The 21,180-nt window shown below is 42.8% G+C and overlaps 1 protein-coding gene across 1 annotated transcript in view; it reads right to left on the bottom strand.

The window, feature by feature from the left end:
- sbf1 (SET binding factor 1) overlaps positions 1 to 21,180 on the bottom strand; it is a 141,394-nt gene that overhangs the window by 60,878 nt on the left and 59,336 nt on the right. The window contains 4 exon segments of the mRNA XM_052033617.1: positions 2,013 to 2,121; positions 2,519 to 2,651; positions 5,212 to 5,317; positions 19,099 to 19,209. Coding sequence (XP_051889577.1) covers positions 2,013 to 2,121; positions 2,519 to 2,651; positions 5,212 to 5,317; positions 19,099 to 19,209 — 459 coding nt within the window.

The raw sequence follows: 21,180 nt of genomic DNA, 5'->3' as shown, positions 1-21,180 counted from the left end.
ATAGAGTAGCAAGGAAGGAACTTAAGAAAGGGCTGAGGAGAGCGAGAAGGGGACATGAAAAGGCTTTGGGGAGTAGGGTTAAGGAGAATCCCAAGACTTTTTTCTCCTATGTGAAGAGCAGAAGGATGGCTAGAGAAAAGGTAGGTCCGATTAAAGACAAAGTGGGAAGATGTGCCTGGAAGCTGTGGAAGTGGGTGAGGTTCTCAATGAATACTTCTCTTCAGTATTCACCAAGGACAGAGGGGTCTTGATGATGCTGAGGACAGTGTTGGTAAAGGTAATGTTCTAGAGTATGTAGATATCAAGTGAGAGGATGTATTGGAGCTGTTAGAAGATATTAGGACAGATAAGTCCCCGGGGCCTGACGAATATTCCCCAGGCTGCTCCGCAAGGCGAGGGAGGAGATTGCTGAACCTTTGGCTAGGATCTGAGTCCTCATTATCAACGGGGATGGTACCAGAGAACTGGAGGTTGGCGAATGTAGTCCCCTTATTCAAAAAAGATCGTAGGGATAGTCCAGGGAATTACAGACCAGTGAGCCTTACGTCTGTGGTGAGCAAGCTGTTAGAAAGGATTCTAAGAGATAGGATCTATGAGCATTTAAAGAATCATGGACTGATTGGGGACAGCCAGCATGGCTTTGTGAAGGGAAGATCTTGCCCAACAAGCCTGACAGGGTTCTTTGAGGAGGTGACCAGGAAGATTGATGAGGGTAGTGCAGTGGATGTGGTCTACATGGATTTTAGTAAGGCATCTGATAAGGTTCTGCATGGTAGGCTTCTTCACAAGGTCAGAGGCCAAGGGATCCAGGGAGGCTTGGCAGTGTGAATTCAGAATTGGGTTGCCTGTAGAAAGCAGAGGGTTGTGGTGGAGGGAGTGCATTCGGATTGGAGGGCTGTGAATAGTGGTGTCCCACAGGGATCGGTTCTGGGACCTCTACTTTTTGTAATATTTACTAATGACTTAGAATGAGGGGGTGGAAGGGTGGGTTAGCAAGTTTGCAGATGACACAAAGATCGGTGGTGTTGTGGATAGTGTGGAGGGCTGTCGAAGCTTACAGGAGGATATTGATAGGATGCAGAGCTGGGATGACAAGTGGCAGATGGAATTCAATCCAGAGAAGTGTGAGGTAGTACATTTTGGAAGGACAAACTCCAAGGCAGAGTACAAGGTAAATGGCAGGATTCTGGGCAGTGTAGAGGAGCAGAGGGATCTGGGGGTTCATATCCACAGATCACTGAAAGTCACCTCACAGGTGGATAGGGTAGTTAAGAAAGCTTATGGGATGTTAGCTTTCATAAGTTGTGGGATCGAGTTTAAGAGCTGTGAAGTAATGATGCAGCTTTACAAAACTCTAGTTCGGCCACACTTAGAGTACTGTGTCCAGTTCTGGTCGCCTCATTATAGGAAGGATGCGGAGGTGTTGGAAAGGGTGCAGAGATTTACCAGGATGCTGCCTGGATTAGAGAGTATGGATTATGAGGAGAGACTAAAGGAGCTGGGGCTTTACTCTTTGGAGAGGAGGAGGATGAGGGGAGACATGATAGAGGTATACAAGATATTAAGAGGAATAGATAGTGGACAGCCAGCGCCTCTTTCCCAGGGCACCAATGCTCAAAACAAGAGGACATGGCTTTAAGGTAATGGGTGGGAAGTTCAAAGGAGATGTCAGGAGGGAGGTTTTTCACCCAGAGAGTGGTTGATGCTGCCTGGGGTGGTGGTGGAGGCTGATACGTTGGTCAAGTTCAAGAGATTGTTAGATAAGCATATGGAGGAATTTAAGATAGAGGGATATGTGGGAGGAAGGGGTTAGATGGTCTTAGGTGTGGTTTGAAGGGCGGCACAACATGGTGGGCCGAAGGGCCTGTATTGTTCTATGGTTCTAAAACTTTGCTTGGATTAAAACTGATCATTAAAACTATAAGCCCCACATACATCAATGAACTGTGGAATTAAAAACAACCAAAGACATGCTGACTAGGCTAAAGGTTTGGACAACGTATTTCACTCACCAAGTCCTGCATATCTGCTCGGAAGGAAGAGTGGATTCCAATGATGAATGGTGTAGGGCTGCTCAGCACTTCAATTAGCTGAGCTGGTAAGATTGGAATATATGTAAAACTACAAAGAAACAAAAAGGTTCAATGGCAATAATCCCAAGAAAATAAAAAGGCTCTCCACATCCAATTCACAATGAAGCTACCACCCTTCCCACAGATTGCCATACACAAGTCCAATTTACCCCAGACCACCCCTTGCCCTCAGAATTTGATGGCCCTAGCTACCTTTCTCACTCCCATACAACCTCCACCCCACCAACTTGTATTCAAAACACATTGGCTCTTAACCAAGCACTCAGGTGATTGCAAATGGTAAAATAGCCATATAATTGGAAAGCTCATCCCACCAGGTAGCTAAACCAACATTACATCAATACCCATAAATTTCTCAAGATGCTGGTGCCTTTACCATGACCACAACAGCATCCTGATGAAAACGCTGACCTTCTCCTAATTACCTGTACTTTAGAGGGAACATGAGAGCAAGAAGTGCTCGGCAGGCTTCTGTCAGCCTTTGATAACTGGAGGACAGGAACAGAATCTTGTGTTCGGTTAGGGCAGCACAAAAAAGATCCAATACATTGTTAATACCTAAAAAAAAAATGAAGGAATAAAAGATGAAACCTATGGCTGGAACTGGTGAAAAATCTATTACTCTACCTTTTAGATTATGGAATGTAGGATGGCATATGCTAGATATAACTTATTAAATATGCTTTATACTAAAAAGGATCATACCACTATGCCTTCTGGTAGCAATGTAAAAGTGACGTGGACAAAATTAATCTACCAAATTGGTTTTTAAAATGCTTTTATGGCAATGAGGGCAACACTGGCATTTAATAGGAATCTTAACTATCCTTGAGGTGGTGATGGAGAACTACCTTTTCGAACAGCTGCAGTGTTATTAGGTAAGCAGTTCCAGGATCTTGACACAGCAACTGCACAAAGTATTTCCAAGGACAGGGCAGTGCGGGAATTATAGGGAAACGTACTCCCGTGCACTTGAAGCCTTTGTAAGAGGGTGTAGTCTTATAATCTTAGGTTTAAGAGGTGTTCTTAAAGTCTTTGCAGTTACTGTAGTGCATCTTGTATATGGTACTCAATGCATTCACACATGGCAGAAATAGGAATGGTGGATGGAGTACCAATAAAAGTTTATTTTTGTTCCATATAGTGTTGGAATATGAGCACTGATCAAGCTCCACTTATATAGGCACGTAATGAATATTCCACCATCGTCTTAATTTATGCTTTATACAGTACATGGTGGAAAAGCTCTGCTGAGTCAAGTGGGGAATCACTCACTTCAGCGTATCCACCTTCTGATCTGCTCCCCAGCCACTATTTACTTCACTAGTCCAGTTAAGTCTCTGGTCAGCAACACCATCACAAAAACCCTAAAAAAGTCATTGAGAGATTTGGTGACAGTAGTGACGTTGAGTTCAAGGGAAGATGGTTAGATGTTCTAGGGGGAAGGTCACTGATTGAAACAAAATTCACCATTATCTGAACCAGCCTTTAGGGAGGGAGGGAGTGGCTGAGGCCGCAGAAAGCAGACAGGACATGTTAAAAGGATGGTGGCAGCACCAGTGGAATGGAATTGGTGGAGAAAGTGTAAGCAAATGTAGCAACAAACTTCTGCCATTCAACATAAACATCTCTTTTATTCCCTCCTTCACCCTTGTTTTTATCCTCCTTTTCCTTGGCTTTGTGGTGGTTTATACATCCTTAGACTGCTAATGTCTTGCAGTTCCAGTGCAAGTTTATCAACTTTACTTCCCTCTGGAGATGCTGCTTGGCTTACTGGAGGTTTCTTGCATTTTTTATGGAAAGATTACAGCTTTCAGTATTTTGCTTTTGTCTACAGTAGTAGTGAATGGTTCCTTTCCAACATTTCTCCCATGCTGAAAAAAATTTGAAGTTTGATACTAATAACAAAATCTGGAAGTAACAAGCAGCAAGGTTTGAATGGTGAAACTAGTAAAGCTACAGTTATCTCCTTAAAATAGAGAAACCTAAAAGGACGTAAAGGTGTTCAAAATCACAGAGTTAGTGAATAAGGACAAATTATTTCCAGTGACAGTGTATCCATTCATCAGATTTTTGGCCATTGGCAACCAAAGAATTGACACAAGAAAAAAAAAGCAGCAGACACTACGTGGCATAGTGATGGAGGCAGATAACTTTTCAAAGGTAACCGACATCAAATTGGTAAAATTATGGGGAAGTACTGGCGATTATGACTAATTTAATAAAGTGGGGATGGGGGCAGAGAGAAACTGAAGGATTGTATGTGTTCAACCCATCAGAGGTGTTGGCAGTATGCCAAGTAAAGTGGAGGTATGTGTCTGTGTCTTTACCTTCAGTGGATGGGAAGGGGAGAAGGGAAGCAAGCATACCTTTGGTGGGGGGAAGCCCACATTTTTGAGTGGGTAGGGCAGGGCAGTGCATCTTCAGTGTGGGTCAAAGAAGAGGAAGCAGTACCATTACTGGGTGGAGAGGGTACCTACACCTTTATTGTTTGGGTGGGGTTTGGTGTGGGTGAAGTGAGCATATGCCTCAAGAGTGAGTGGGGGAAGTGAGAATGCACTCTCAGGTTGGCTGAGGCAGAGGTGGGGGTGGGGAGGAATTCATCTTCAGGGCAAATGAGCAGTAGCAAGCAGCACTTTTAGAGTGGGAAATAAAGGCAGGCTCTACACCATTTTTGTTTGGATGGGCTGAAGGAAGCAAGCACACACCTTCCAGTTGGGGCAGCAAACCAAGTGGGTGGGCATTGGAGTGGGCAATCTCACAACTTCGAGGGCAGGAGGAAAGCGACCTGAAGACTGCTTTCAGGAGTGAAACCTCACCTAGGTTTATGGGTCTGATACATTCAATACCATCCATATGATGACCCTTTAGAGGCTGTCTAGTTGAATTACTTTCCGAGCAGTATAAACACAGATGGATTAATTTAACAGACGGGGGTTTCCTGTACACCTCCTTTTCAAATGTTCTAAAAAAAATGTAATATTTCAAGAGTATTATTGAAAGGATGATGCAGCAAACAAGGGTAGCGCAGTGCACTCCAAGAATCAATGCACACAACACAGCCTGTGTTGCTGCCAGACAGGTGGACAGAAGATTCACACGGACTACAAATGCATACCCAGCTGCTTGAGTAGTAGTGCAACACTGCAACCAGTGACTGGTAGCGCATCACTGATGGGGGTCTGTATCACTTGACGGTCTCCTGCTCCAAGCGAGATTGTTCTCTGTGGAGGAATCAAGCGCTAGTTGTAAGAAAAACTTTTACCAACATTCTGAGTGGCTTGATTAAGTAATTATACCAACAAACAATACTTTCTTTTAGTAAAGGAGCCTAAACATCAATGTTCAGAGACCTGGACAAAATTTGATCCTATTGGGAATGGGAGAAAGCAAAGAACCTACTTAATTTATAAACATAATCTGAATATTAAGTAGCACATTCGTTTAAAGGGACATCCAGCAGGGAAACAGGGTAATGTTACACTTAAACTGGACTGACAGTGTCCATCCCTTTACAATATCCTGTTCTAATTGTCTCTTATGTGCAATATACACACTGCTGTCTTTTTTAATCCAGCAAAACAGGGATTATCCACAAAAACAGTATTTCATAAAATTGACCAGCTGGTGGAGCCACTGCATCACATTCCCCAGTCACAAATGGTCACCACTAGGAACTGAAAGTGACTATGCAGATCTAAAGCCTGCTCCATCCTTCAACGAAATAATTTAATTCTTTATTATAACCTTGAATATACATATTCCTTAATATACTTGGCCAGAAAAAAAACTTTCAATCAATTTTAAAATTAAATAGAGATAGCAACTACTATTTTCAGTCAGCATATTGCATACTTCCATCATCTTTTTTGTGAAGAAGTGCCCTCACTTCTCTCCCGAAGAATCTGGTTGAAATTTTGAAGTTTTGCTCCTATATTGGAAATTTCCCCAGTAAAAGGAAAATCTAATCACTACCTACCCTATCAATTCCTTTTAAAACCCCGAAAGACTTCAATTAAATAACTCCTTAACCTACTGTATTATGGGGAACGAGAGCATGGTCAATTGGTCCTCATAATTGAATCTTTGGATGCAAAGTAACATTCTGATAAATCTCCAAACACCTCTGATGGCTTGCATATCCTTTCTAAGCTTCAGGATGCAGAACTACATACACTATTTGAGATATGGTATACCCAGAAAATTGCACAGCAATAGTAAAACTTATTTTTATGTTGTCATCATCAAGTTTAAGTATTCCATTAACCTTTTTGTATTTACTACCAAATTTTAGTGTTAGATATACAGGGACTCAGAAGCATTAGGATGAGGGCTATCTTTAATACAAGACCAAGATTTTATTTTATTTCCAAGTTAATAGACAAAGTGAAACTTGAATAAATGATACACAAGATACTGGTGAAATGGGCAAAGGCAACTGAAAGTAAAATGTAAAACAATTTTAAGAAATGAGCGGAGGCAAAATTTTTATTTTGAAAAAAACTGTAGTCAGGAATTTGCTACATAAAAGGGTGATGGAAACAGAATCACTAACAACTTACAAAAAGGGGATTTGATTAACACTTGAAGGGAAAAATATTTACAAGGGCATGCTAAATGAGCAGTTAATTGCATTTCCCTGCTCATTTAGCATGCCCTTATAAATATTTTCTTTCAAAAAACCAGCTTAGGCCCAATGGCCCAAATGCTCTCCTTTTACAAAATCTCTGAATTGTCATTGTCCCCAACTTTAACATTTTAAATTATTTAAATTTGCCCTTTAGTCCAAAGTGAATATTAGTTACTTGCCTGCACTGAAAGCCATTGCCTGTTCACATAATCCATTGATAGCTCAGTAATTTTATACCCATGTCTCCTTCACTTACTGTGCCACCAAAGAAAATTACAGGTGATTTAAACAAATGATTTGTTCAACGTAAAGTATAGCAGTGACATTTCCATCTTGACTACTACATACAGTTCTGCATCCTGCAAACTTACAAAGGAGTGTATTAGAGATTCATCAGAATGTTACAGAAGATGTACAAAACCTGCCAGATATATAAGAGTATCCAAGGTCAAGCAGGAATGAAGGTCTGAAGAAAATGGGTATTAATCAAAAAAAAAACAAACAGCTTGTGAGCTTGAAAGCTAATAAATCCCAAGGACACGACTATCCACATTCCAGAGTTTTAAAAGAAGTGCCTCTAGAGATGGAAGATGATAACCAGAGTATCCACTAAAGGTCTATAGATTCTAGAATTGTTCCCATGGATTGAGTAGCAGCAAATGTGACCCCACTATTAAAGAGGGAAGGTGAACCAGCAAATTATCAGTGGTAGGGAAAATGAAGGGATTTATAATGAAGGATCTATTAACAAAACTCCTTGTAAAGAATATTGTTGAGCAAAGTCAAACATGGATTGCTGAAAAAAAAATCACGTTTGGTTTATCTGCTGGAGTTCTTGGAGATCATGACCAACTGAATCAATAATGGTGAACCAAAGGATTTTGTGAAGATTTTTGATAAGATCCAACAGAGGATGGTCAACAAAATTGGGGCACATGGAATTGGAGGCAATACATTAAAATGGATTGAGAATTGGTTATCAGATAGAAAGCAAAGAGTGGGGGAAGAAAGGATCATTCTCAGATTGATATGTAGGATTCTGCAGGGATCAGTGCTTAGAGCCCCAGCTATTCTCAATCCACGTCAACAATTTGGCTGTGCAGACCAAATGTCATATTACTAAGTTTGCTGACAATGAGGACTGCGAGCATGGAGGCAGCTGTAAAGAGCCTTCAAACAGATATGGGCAAACAGTGGGTGAAAATATGGCAGATGGAATATAATGTAGAAAAAATTGGAAGGTAATCCATTAATGTGCACATAACAGAATTTGTTACATGATGAGAAATTGGGTGTTGTTGTGGTTCAAAGGGACCTATATGTGCTTGTACACAAGTCACTGAAGACCATCACATGGGTACAGAAAGCAGAGGATAAATGGTATGCCAGTCTTAAGTATGAGTGGATTTGAATACAGGAACAAGGAAGTCTTACTGCAAATTGTATAGGACCTTGGTCAGACCAAATCTGGAATACTGTGTACAGTTTTGGTCTCCATTCCCAAGAAAGGAATCAATTGCTCAGCAAAGATCAACTATACCGATTCCAGGGATGGCACATTTGCTCAAGGAGAAAGGTTTTAATAGACTGGTACCATATTTTCTAGAATTTAGAAAAGAGAGAATATCTTATCAAAGCTTACAAAATTCTTGCAGCATTACAGGCTACTTGCAGACAGGATGTTTCCCCTGACTGAGTCTAGGACGAGGGGCACAGTTTCAGAATAAAGGGTATGCTGTTTAAGATTATGTGGAAAAAATATCTTCAAAGGGTTGCGAACTTTTAGAATTCTCCAACTCAGAGGGCTGTGGAGGCTCAGCCCTTGAATTTATCCAAAACAGATTGACAGATTTCTCAAGATTGAGGGAACTGGTGGATATGGGGATAATACTGGAAAACAGCATTCAGATAGATCAGCAGTGATCTTGATGAATGAATGTGCAAGCTCAATGTGGAGTCTGGCTTACTCCTGCTCCTTTTTCTTACGTAGTTACGGGCAAACATGAACACATAACCATCATATATAGAGAATAACTGAGGTCTCAGCACAGATCCATAATGGGATATCACTAGTTATTTCCTTTCTTTGTGAATATAAGCCTGTTATCTCCACTCTGTGTTCTATCATTGAACTGATCGAATTTGCCTTCAATTTAGTAAACTTTCATATTCGCTACCAGTCTCTTATGTAAAACCAAATCAATTACCTTCGATAAATCCATAGAAATTAAAATTGAAGATCAACTTACTCCATTAGTTCTTTAGAATTAGAGAAACATCAAAATGTTTAAGACCATATATAAAATTGTTATGGCAAAGAAGAGACCATCATTTGGTCCATGAATTCTATGCTGGCTCCTTGTGGAGCATTCCTTTATGTAAATTGAGGCTGCAAGTCAATACCTTCTGTTGGGGTGGGTGTGTGGGAGATAGAGAAAAGTGGCATCCTTGGGGAACAGAAGTAATGGGGAAAAGAGAGAACACATTCAGGGCACTACTGTTTCTGGTCTACCTCAAAAAATGAGAGTTACCAAAAAGCCTTGCAAGATGTTACTAAAACTGAAGAACTATAACTATTGATAAAATAAAAACAAACTTTGGCCATCTTTAACATTATGAGCTGGAAGAGAAAAAAAATTCCTCATCTGCAAATCCAAATCTGAAGCTCATATATACAACATGTATTTACTAATTAAATCTAATAGGAAAATAAGGAGAACCACCTTTACTTGGAGTTACTAGAATGTGGAAATCACTACCATCATGTTTGAAGTGTAGATGCTTTCAAAAGGATACCAGTCAGTTCCACAATAGAAAAAGAAATTGAAAGACACACTGAAAGACAGATAATGCAGAAGGAATAGGAGAGACTCAGAGCATAAACATCACACAGACTAGTTGTCTGAATGCCCCATTTCTATTTTATATTCCATGCCAATTATGATTGAACTTATTTCTTGGACACCTTTCTATATTCTGAAACGCCACAGGACTGTAGCTACTCCCTTAATCCCACAAAGCAGGATGCCTTTTTGTCATTTCTATCTTAAAAATTCTTAAAGGACGAAGTGATCATGTGATGTTAGCAGTAGAACATGCCAACATCCAGAAAATGCAGATTTAAGATAAAAGTAATTAAAGTAACAAAAGAATCATACCACTGCTTCCTCGCTCTCATCATCCATCTAGGTTAGCAACAGACAGGGACATACAGTAGATTAAAAACAAATGACAGATTAGAGATAAAGAATTTGAACAAAACCTATGAAATGACCAAACAAATGTTATAACACAAGAAAAATTCTAACACCATGTTTTGTGCTTCTCTCTACCTCATTAAATGCAACTTCACGTAAGGAAAAACCTACTTTATCTCATCCTCACCAATCCACCTGTCACAGGTGCAACTGTCAATGACAGTATTCGTAGGTGTGACTATTGCACAGTCCTTGTGGAGAAGAAATTCCGTCTTCGGTGAAAATACACTTCATTGCTTTGTGTGGAACCATCACCATGCTAAATGGTTTAGATTGCAAACAGATCTAGCAACTTAGGACAGGGCACCCATGAGGTGCTGCGGGCCATTAGCAGCAACAGAATTGTACTCAACTTCAATCTGCAACCTCATGGCCTGGTATATCCCCCACTGTACCATCAGCATCAAACCAGGGCATCAACCTGGTTCAATGAAGAGTACAGGAGGGCATTTCGGGAACAGCACCAGACATACCTCAGAATGAGGGATCAACCTGGTGAAGCTACAAGGTAGAACTATTTGCACGCCAAACAACATAAATAGTATGGAACAAACAGATAAGTGATCCCACAACCAATGGATCAGATCCAAGCTCCGCAGTTCTGCCATATTCAGTAGTGAACAATTAACCAATTCACTGGAAGTGCAAACTCCACAAATATCCCCATTCTCATTGATGGGTAAGCCCAGCACACCAGTGCAAAAGAGAAAGTTGAAGCATTTGCAAGAATCTTCAGGCAGAAGTACTGAGTGGATGATCCATCTCTGCCTCCTCCAGTGGTCCCCAACACGATAGATACCACACAAGAGAGACTGCAGATGCTGGAAGTCTGGAGCAACGAACACAAAATGCTGGAGGAACTCAGCAGGTCAGGCAGCATCAATGAAGGGAAATAAACAGTTGACTTTTTGGGCCAAGACCCTTCATCAGGATTGGAAAGAAAGAGAGCAGAAGCCAGAATAAAAGGGTAGGGGGAGGGGGAGGGGGAGGAGCACAAGCTGGCAGGTGATGAGTCCAGGTGAGAGGGGGAAGGTAGGTAGATGGGGGAAGAGAGGGGGTGAAAGAGAATGATATGAGGTGATAGATAGAAGCAGCAAAGGGCTGAAGAAGGAGTCTGATAGGAGAGGACAGTAGGCCACGGAGTAAAGGGAAGGAGGTGGGCAGGCTGTGAGGGTGGGGGAGGGGAAAGAGAAGGGGTGAAGGGGCCACAGGGATGAGGGAAAACGGAGGGGAATGGTTACTGGAAGTTAGAGAAATCAATGTGATGCCATCAGGTTGGAGATTACCAAGACAGAATACAAAGTGTTGCTCCTCCAACCTGTGTTTGGCCTCAACATGGCAGTAGAGGCGGCCATGGATAGACATGTCGGCGTGGGAATGAGAAGTGCAATTAAAGTGGCTGGCCACCAGGCGATCCCAGCAGTTGGGGCAGATGGAGCAAAGGTGCTCGACAAAGCGGTCCCCCAAACTGCATCAGGTCTCACTGATGTAGAGGAGGCTGCACCGAGTGCGCTGGATGCAATAAATGACCCCAGTGGATTCACATGTGAAACGTTGCCTCACCTGGAAAGACTGTTTAGGACCCTGAGTGGTGGTGAGGGAGGTGGTGTAGGGGCAGGGGAGACACTTGGCACAGTTGCAGGGATAAGTGCCTGGAGGGTGATCTATGGGGAGGGACGAACGGACAAGGGAGTTGCAGAGAGAGTGATCCCTGCAGAAAATGGAGAGGGGAAAGGAAGTTGTGCTTGGTAGTGGGATCCCATTGGAGATGGCAGAAGCTGCAGAGAATGATGTTTTGGATGCAGAGGCTCGTGGGGTGGTCGGTGAGGACAAGGGGAATGCTTTTCTCGTTTTGTCGGGGGGGGGTGAGGGCAGATGTGCAGGAAATGGAGAAGCAGGTGAGGGCTGCATTGATAGTAGAGTCATAGAGCACTACAGCACAGAAACAGGCCCTTCAACCCATCTGGTCCATGCCAGCCTAGTCCCCTGCCTAGTCCCATCTACCTGCACCCAGACCACAGCCCTCCGTACCTCTCTCATTCATGTACCTATCCAAACTTCTCTTAAATGTTACATTTGAACCCGCATCTACCACCTCCGCTGCAGCTCGTTCCACACTCGCACCACCCTCTGAGTAAAGTAGTTCCCCCTCAAATATTTCACCATTCACCCAAAACCTATGACCTCTAGATCTAGTCTCACCCAACCCACGGGGAAAAAGCTTACATGCATTAACCTTATCTATAGCCCTCAATTTTGTATACTTCTATAAGATTTCCCCTCATTCTCCTGCGCTCCAGGGAATAAAGTCCTAACCTATTCAACCTATCCCTGTAACTCAGGTTCTCAAGTCCCAGCAATATCCATGTAAATTTTCTCTGCACTCTTTCAAGCTTATTGATATCTTTCCTGTAGGTAGGGGACCAGAAATGCACACAATACTCTAAATTTGGCCTCGCCAATGTCTTATACAACTTCAACATTACATCCCAATTCCTGTACTCAATGCCCTGATTTATGAACACCCATGTGTCAAAATCTCTCTTTACGACCCTCGATGCCACTTTCAAGGAATTATGGATCTGTATTCCCAGCTCCCTTTGTTCTACCACACACCTCAGAACCCTACCATTCACTGTGCATGTCTTACCCTGCTTTGTCCTCCCAAAGTGCATCACCTCACACTTGTCTGCATTAAGTTCCATCTGCCATTTTTTAGCCTATTTTCCCAGCTGGTCCAGACCACTTTGTAAGCTTTGATAGCCTACCGAACTGTCCACTATGCCCCCAATCTTAGTGTCATCCACAAATTTGCTGATCCAGTTTACCACATTATCATCTAAATCGTTAATCTAGATGATAAACAACAATGGACACAGCACCGATCCCTGCGGCACACCACTAGTCACAAGTCTCCAATCAGAGAGACAACCAATTCTTAGGTCTTTTCTTAAACAACATTAGCAATCCTCCAGTCCTCTGGCACCTCACCCATGGCTAAGGATGCTTTAACTATCTCTGACAGGCCCCTGCAATTTCTGCACTAACCTCCCACAAGGTCCAGGGGGACACCTCGTCAAGCCCTGGGGATTTATCCATCCTAATTCGCCTCAAGACAGCTAGCACCTCCTCTTCCATGACCTCACTACTCTTTTTCCTCAGTTCTATAGACTCTGTATCTGTCTCCTGAGTAAACACAGATGCAAAAAATCCATTTAAAACCTCCATCTCTTTCGGCTCCACGCATAGATGACCACGCTGATCTTCAAGAGGACCAATTTTGTCCCTTGCTATCTTTTTGCTCCTAATATAGCTATAGCATCCCTTTGGATTCTCTTTCACCTTGTCTGTCAAAGCAACCTCATGTCCGCTTTTAGCCCTCCTGATTTCTCTCTTAAGTGTTCCCTTGCATTTCTTATACTCCTCAAACACCTCATTTGATCCTAACTGTCTACAGCTGTTATGCACCACCTTCTTTTTCTTTACCAGGACACCAATATCGCTTGATAACCAAGTTTCCCTGAACCTATTAGCCTTGCCTTTTATCCTAACAGGAACATACAGATTCTGTACTGTCAACATTTCACTCTTCAAGGCCTCCCATTTACCAAGCATCTCTTTCCTGGAAAACAACCCATCCCAATCCACGCCTGCCAGATTCCTTCTGATGCCATCAAAATTGGCCTTTCTGCAGTTTAGAATCTTAACCCTCGGACCAGTACTATTCTTTTCCATAATTATCTTGAAACTAATGGAATTATGATCACTAGATTCAAAGTGTTCTCCTACACTCACTTCTATCACCTGCCCTGTCTCATTCCTTAAGAGGAGATCCAGTATCGCGTTCTCTCTATAGTTGGGACCTCTACATATTGATTAAGGAAACTTTCCTGAACATATTTGACAAACTCGATCCCATCCAATCCTTTTACAGTATGGGAGTCCCAGTCAATATGTGGAAAGTTAAAATCACCTACTATCACAACTTTATATTTCCTGTAACTATCTGCTATCTTTCTAAAAATTTGCTCCTCTAAATCCTACTGACTATTGGGAGGTCTGTAATACAGTCCCATTAATGTGGTCATCCCTTTTTTATTCCTCCGTTCCACCCAAATTGCCTTGGTAGTCGAGCACTCCAGTATCTCCTCTCTGAGCACTGCTGTGACATTTTCCCTGACGAGTAATGCTACCCTTCTGCCTTTAATACCTCCCCCTCTATCATGTCTAAAACAACAGAACCCCGAAACATTGAGCTGCCAGTCCTGCCCCTCCTGCAACCAAGTCTCACTAATGGCTACAACATCAGAATTCCAAGTATGGATCCACACTCTAAGTTAATCTGTTTTACCTACAATACTCCGTGCATTGAAATTAGACGCAATTCAGAGCATTAGTCCCACCACGCTCAACCTTTTGGTTTCCATCTTTGCTTGTAGTCTTAACATCTACTTTCTCCACGGCCCCTCCACTTGCTGTCCTGCCACTCAGGTTCCCACCCCCCTGCAACTCTAGTTCAAACTTCTAGTAGTGGAAGGGAAGCTCTATTTCCTGGGGGAAAAAATGACATCTCGGACGTCCTGGAATGGAAAGCCTCATCATGAGAACAAATGTGGCAGAGAAACTGAGAGAAGAGAATAGCATCCTTGCAAATGACAGGGTGGGAAGAGGTGTAGTCAAGGTAACTATGGGAGTCAGTGGGTTTGTGAAAGATGTCAGTAGATAATTGTCTCTGGAGATGGAGACAGAGACATCAAGAAAGGGGAGACAGATGTCGGAGATGGTCCAAGTAAGTCTGAGGGCGGGGTGGAAGTTGGAGGCGAAGTTGATGAAATTGACGAGCTCCACATGGGTGCAGGAAGCAGCACCAATACAGTCGTCAATGTAATGGAGAAAGAGTTGGGGAGTGTTACTGGTATAGGCTTGGAACATGGACTGTTCCACGTAGCCGACGAAAAGGCAGGCATTGCTGGGGCCCCATGCGAGTGCCCATGGCTACACCTTTGGTCTGGAGAAAGTGGGAGGAGCCGAAAGATAAGTTGTTAAGGCTGAGTACCAGTTCTGCCAGATGGAGGAGGGTGGTGGTGGAGGGAAACTGGTTGGGTCTGTTGTCCAGGAAGAAATGGAGAGCCTTGAGGTCTTCCTCTTCCTGATAGGGGATGGAAGTGCACAGGGACTGGACGCCCATGCTGAAAATAAGGCAGTCAGGGCTGCTGAAGTGATGCAGAGCATGCAAAGTGTCACTGATGTAGGTGGGAAGGGATTGAACCAAGGGGGACAAAATGGAATCTAGATACAAAGACACAAGTTCGGTGGGGCAGGAAACAATGGATCAACTGGGGCAGTTAGGTTTGTGGATCTTGGGTAGGAGGTAGAAACGGACAGTACAGGGTAGGGGAGCTATGAGGTTGGGAGGCTGTAGATAGGAGATCTCCAGAGATGAGGTTGGTGATGGTGTGGGAGACAGTGGCCGGATGCTTCTCAGTGGGGTCCTGGTTGAGGGGTGGTAAGAAGATGTCTCCGAGAGCTGCCATCTGGCCTCAGCAAGGTAGAGGTCAGTCCACCAGACTACAACAGCACCGCCCTATGATAGATGCCAATTTGATTCACTCCCAGGGACATCAAGAAATGGCTCAAGGTATTGGATACAGCAAAGGCTGTAGGCCCCAACAACATTCTGGCAATAGTTCTTTAGACTTGTGCTCCAGGACTTGCCGCACCCTTGGCCAAGCTGTTTCAGTACAGCTACAACATTGGCATCTACCTGACAATGTGGAAAATTGCCGAGGTATGTCCTGTCCACAAGAAGCAGGACGAATCCAACCTGGCCAATTACTGCTTCATCAGTTGACTCCTGATACTCAGCCAAGTGATGGAAGGGATAGTCAACAGTGCTATCAAGCAGCACTTGCTTAGCAACAACCTGCTCACAGAAGCTCAGTTTGGGTTCTGGCAGACTCACTCAGCTCATAGGCTCATTACAGCCTTTGTCCAAACATGGACGAGAGAGTCAAACTCCAGAGCTATAGAGAGAGTAACAGCCCTTGACATTAAGGCAGCATTTGATCAAGTATGGCATCATGGAACCCTGACAATGGGAATTGGAGAAAACTCTCCATTGGTTGGAATCCTACCTAGCACAAAAGAAGGTGGATGTGGTTGGAGGTCAATGATCTCAGCCACAGAACATCTCTGCAGGAGTCCCTCAGGATGGTGTCCTAGGCCCAAATATCTTCAGCTGCATCATCAATGGCCTTCCTTCAATTGCAATATCAGAAGTTGAGATGTTCCTTATGATTGCACAACGTTCAGCAGCATTTGTGACTCCTCAGATTACAAAGCAGTCCACATCCAAATGCTGCAAGACCTGGACAATATTCAGGTCTGGGCTGATTGTTGTCAAGTAACATTTATGCCACACAACTGCCAGGCAATGACAATTACCAACAAGAGAAAATCTAGCTCTCACTTGCAGACATTACCATCGCTGAATCCCCCACTATCAATATCCTGGGGGGTTACATTGATCTGAAATTGAACTCAAGCAGCCTTAAAGACAATGTGGCTAAAAGAGCAGGTCAGCGTCCAGGAATCCTGCACTGAGTGACTCAACTCCCTGAAGTCTATCCACCATGTACAAGTCTCAAATCAGGAGTGTGATGAAATATGCTCCACTTGCCTGGATGAGTGCAGCTTTAACCACACTCAAGAAGCTCAACAGCATACAGGACATAGCAGCCTGCTTGATAGGTAACCCATCTTCAACCAGTTACCACCACCTTTGCAAAGTTGCAGCAGTTTGTACTGCCTGCAGGATGCACTGCAGCAACTCGCTAATACTCCTCAGTCAGCACCTTCCAAAACCACGACCTCTACCAGCTAGGAGGACAAGGGCAGCAAAAGCATGGGAACACCACTACCTGGAAGTTGCCCTCCAAGTCACACACAACATCCTGACTTGGAAATATATTGCCATTCCTTCACTGTTGCTGGGTCAGAATCCTGGAATTCCCTACCTAACAGTGGTGTGGGTATACCCACATCTCAAGGACTGCAGTGGTTCAAGGCAGCTCACTACTACCTTCTCAAGGGCAATTAGGGATAGGCAATTAAACACTGGCTCAGCCTTTAAAACCCACATCCCTCGAATGAATAAAAAAAACATTGCTTTTTATGATGGGATTCTGTTTCCCCCATTTTCTGCTGCTCTGCTTCCCATTCCCTCCTTCCTTTCAGATAATTATCCAGCAAGAATTGAATGTCTTCACTATTACCATTAGCAGTCTACTCCAGAGCCCAACCGCCCACTGTGTAAAACAAAATCCTTGTATCATTTTTGGCTCTATTGCCAATCAACTCTCAATTCTTCCTTTTTGATTCATGTTGCTCTTTTGCATCCCCCAACCTCTTGAAAGTGCAAACGCCCTCCTTCCCCTGAAAGTACAGAGATAAAACTGAATGGATGTTATAGGGTTTGAAGAATGATGGAAGAGTGGGATACTGAAGACATTAGGGAGTTTTCGGACAGATTACACAAGGGACAATGAAGGTTACAAGAAGCCATAGGAACAATGGAATCACTGGGTGAGTCATTTAAAGGAAAGGGGAGTGACAGGGAGAGTGGGATTCAACTGGAATGGAATATTGAGACTTAGAGGGAGCAAAGGATGGGACTGGAATAGAAGAGATATTGAAGAATGCAGTTAGCAATTGAAAGTGGAATTGGTTTGAGAAGGATGTGGGCAAATGCACTGGCAATGATGTGTCTCCTGCTTTAATAATGATTTCAACTTCTGCAATTCGAAACCAACTTCTAAATGCCAATAAATTTGAAACAGGAGGAAGTGGACAAATTAACAGTAAATGCACACAATCTTCATCATACTGCAGGTTAATTCAACTTGTTTGACGAGGAACCTCCCCAACCTGACTTTCAACAACTAAGAACATGATAAGCAGTAAATAAATGTTCAAAACAGTTTCTTCACAACTCAAAAGGTATTTTACTATGCAGTTTATTTGCTGGAACACATAATGGGGGAGGGTCTTGATGGCATACAGCCTTCCTTATAGACTGCCCTGGACAATCTGTGTTATACTCTGTCATACATGGCTCAGCCACTTGGCACCTCTGCCCATTTTGAATTACTTAATTTTTCAGGGGCAGCAAAATAAGCATTTATTGCCCATCCCCAATTGCTCGAGAATATGCTGAGCCACATCTTTGAACCACAGCAGTCTGTCTGTTGAAGATACTCCCACCATGTTATTGGGGAAGATCTAGACCTAGCATTGACAAAGGAGTGGTGATACATTTTCAAGTCAGGATGGTGTGTGGCTTGGAAGGCAGTCATGTTCCATATATCTGAAGCAATGCCTTTCTTGGTAGTAGAGATCATGGGTTTGAGAGGTGCTCTCAGAGTAGCCTAGGTGAGTAACTGCAGCACATTTTGTAAATGACTTGCACTGGAGCCATTATGGCAGAGGTGGATGGGGTACCAATCAAGCACACTGCTTTGTCTTAGGAGGTGTAGAGCCTCTTCAGTACTGTTGAAGCTGCACTCATCCAAGTGGAAAGTACTTGATCACAATCCTGATTTTCCCCTTGTAGATGGCAGAAATGCTTTGGGGTAATAGTTTGTTAATCACCCACTACAGATTACTCAACTCCTGACCTGCTCTAGTGGCCATAGTATGTGTTTCTAGTCAATGGCAATTCCCAACACCTTGATGGTCGGGGACTAGGTGCATGCCTAAGAGAGAACATGAAATCACCGAGCATTCCATCCTTCGTTTTGCTTCTGGAATAGGGTCTTGGAATAGCAACACACAGATACTAAAGGCCTTGTGCATGTGTTCCAAACACCAAATGGACTTCTCAGCAAAGGAAATCCAAATAGAATTTACAACTGCTCAGAATTCTCTTCCAGCAAATTCAAGTCCCTTGTTCTTATAACCTGCACTCATCTATTTTTTAAAAAACCAAAAAAAGCTGTCAACATATTGCCTCACTAATTTCAAAGTAGCTATCAAGTTTTCAACACTGTTCAGAAAAAATTCAGTGTATAGGAGACCATGAACTAAAGCTGAGAGTAAAAATAAAATTATGCTTACTGACCTGGGATCCTCCTGTGATGGGAACGATGCAAGTTAGCAGGTTCCCAATCACTGTCTCCAATGGAAAATCCAGACAGTCAATGTAAATGGTGTAGATCAATCCCAGGCAATTCTGTAGGAGACAAGATGAGAGAAATAACTACGGTTAAGTCATTTTTATTGTCTATCACACACAACTGTAAGTATGTAAAATATAAAAATGCTTGAAATACTCAGATCAGACAGTATCTGCAGACAAACATAATTAACAAAGGTCAATTATTTTCAACAGAATTCAGGATATTTCAGAACTTTTGTAAATAATATAGCCTGATCTTGCTTTGTCTTAGATGACACTAGACGAGGTAGTATTGCAAGACAGCCAACTGCTCTTGCTGCACAACCAAAAGCAATTAAAAGGGAAAACAGCTGCTACTCTGTTCTTTAATTGCTTATACGTTAGATGTTGGACTCAGAATGCCCTCTTTCCCTGCTTGTACAGAAAATGTTAGATGAGCAATGGAAGCTATACATGGCAAAGTCACAGCTAATGCCACTCAAATAGCACAAATCAGGAATAACCACAACTGAAACAACTACAGACACAGACCACTCCCAGAGACAGAACCATGCAGGGGCATGGGCTCTCTCAACTTCATTGAAAGCCAAGCACTAGCCCTGTTTTCTCCTAAATAATGATGTGAATTGCAGTAGTTTGAAGATTGGATTAATTCCTGCTCAGATTGATCTATAAAGTCTGGACTCCTGCTCTACGTCAGACTGGTGCGTGCTCAAGTATATTGACTATGGTGAAAGTTCTGAGTTTCTCTGGAATGCTAAATCTGTTTGGCTATTTAATTGAACAGTATCGAAGCCACAACACACTATGAACATGAGAAACCTTCCTTTCTCCAGTCATGCTGGAGAGAACAAAAATCTCTCCTTTTCTTTACAATCAACTCCCAAAACTGCTCTTCCCACATCATACACAACTTGTGGGCTTCTGTTCCATTGCCTCTTTCCCAACAAGCCAAACCCTCTTCCAAGGAAAGCAAAATACCTGCAGATAAAAGAAACAGTTGGAAATATTCAGGTCAGCCATTGCAAAAACAGTTAATATTTCAGGTTGATGACCTTTCATTGGAACTTAGACAAGTTAGAAATTAAACATGCTATAAGGTGCAAAGGTGGAGAAATCAGTAGGGATGTGTGTGCTAGGATGGAGACCAAGAGAAAATGAACAACACAACTGGTAGGTCTCAGCTGAGAGTGAAGGCTTATTAAATGACAGTTAATCCATTTAGAGAGTTATAAATAGGAGACAATTGAGGACTGTGGGGGGGGGGGGGGGGGGGGGGGGAGATGGTAGGGAAGATGAGCAATAGCATGCCAGAACCACAAGATACAAACTACAGATGTGGTTGTGGTAAGATAGTTTCTATTGTGGCCTTGGGGCCTTTAAGGAGGAATTGGATAAGACATGGTTGAAAAAAAAAATTTGCAAGGCTGAAGAGTAAGGGCTGGTAGATGGACCTAGAAAGTTGCTCTGGTAGAGACCTGGTGCACACTCAGTTGAGACAAATGGCTGCCTCCTATGTTGTAACTATATATAATCTGTTGCTATTCGGTTCCATCTCATAACATCACTTGACTCTAGAGGGCATCTGATTCATCACAATGCTTGTCTGATAAGAAGTCACAAATGAATTGCAATTATCACTGATTAAGCTTTGGTAAGACTGAAGGCAATGCATTTGGTCACCCCTGTAAACTCTGTACATGTATTACCACTTCCGTACTCCTTCTAGACCACCATCTGAGATGGAACAGACTGTTTGCAATCTCAATGTTCTACTTGATCCTAAACTGAGCTTCTGACTTGAAATCCCTTTCATCACAAAGACTATTTTCACTTCTGATCTCTTTGGTCATGCTCAGTTCATCAGTGGTTGTAACACTTCCAGACTCCACCAATACCCCTGGACTGATTGCTTAAGTTTTCAGCTAACCCAAAATTCTGCTGCTCATACTCCAATTTGCAACTTTCAAGCAAGCCCACTGAAGTATATCAAGCAATTCCACAAATGTAAAATTCTCATTATAT

Source organism: Pristis pectinata, chromosome 19 (assembly GCF_009764475.1).
Source record: "Pristis pectinata isolate sPriPec2 chromosome 19, sPriPec2.1.pri, whole genome shotgun sequence".
In the NCBI taxonomy this organism is placed as follows: domain Eukaryota; kingdom Metazoa; phylum Chordata; class Chondrichthyes; order Rhinopristiformes; family Pristidae; genus Pristis; species Pristis pectinata.
The sequence above is the reverse complement of the archived record's forward strand: the minus strand, read 5'-3'. Positions and strand labels throughout refer to the sequence as shown.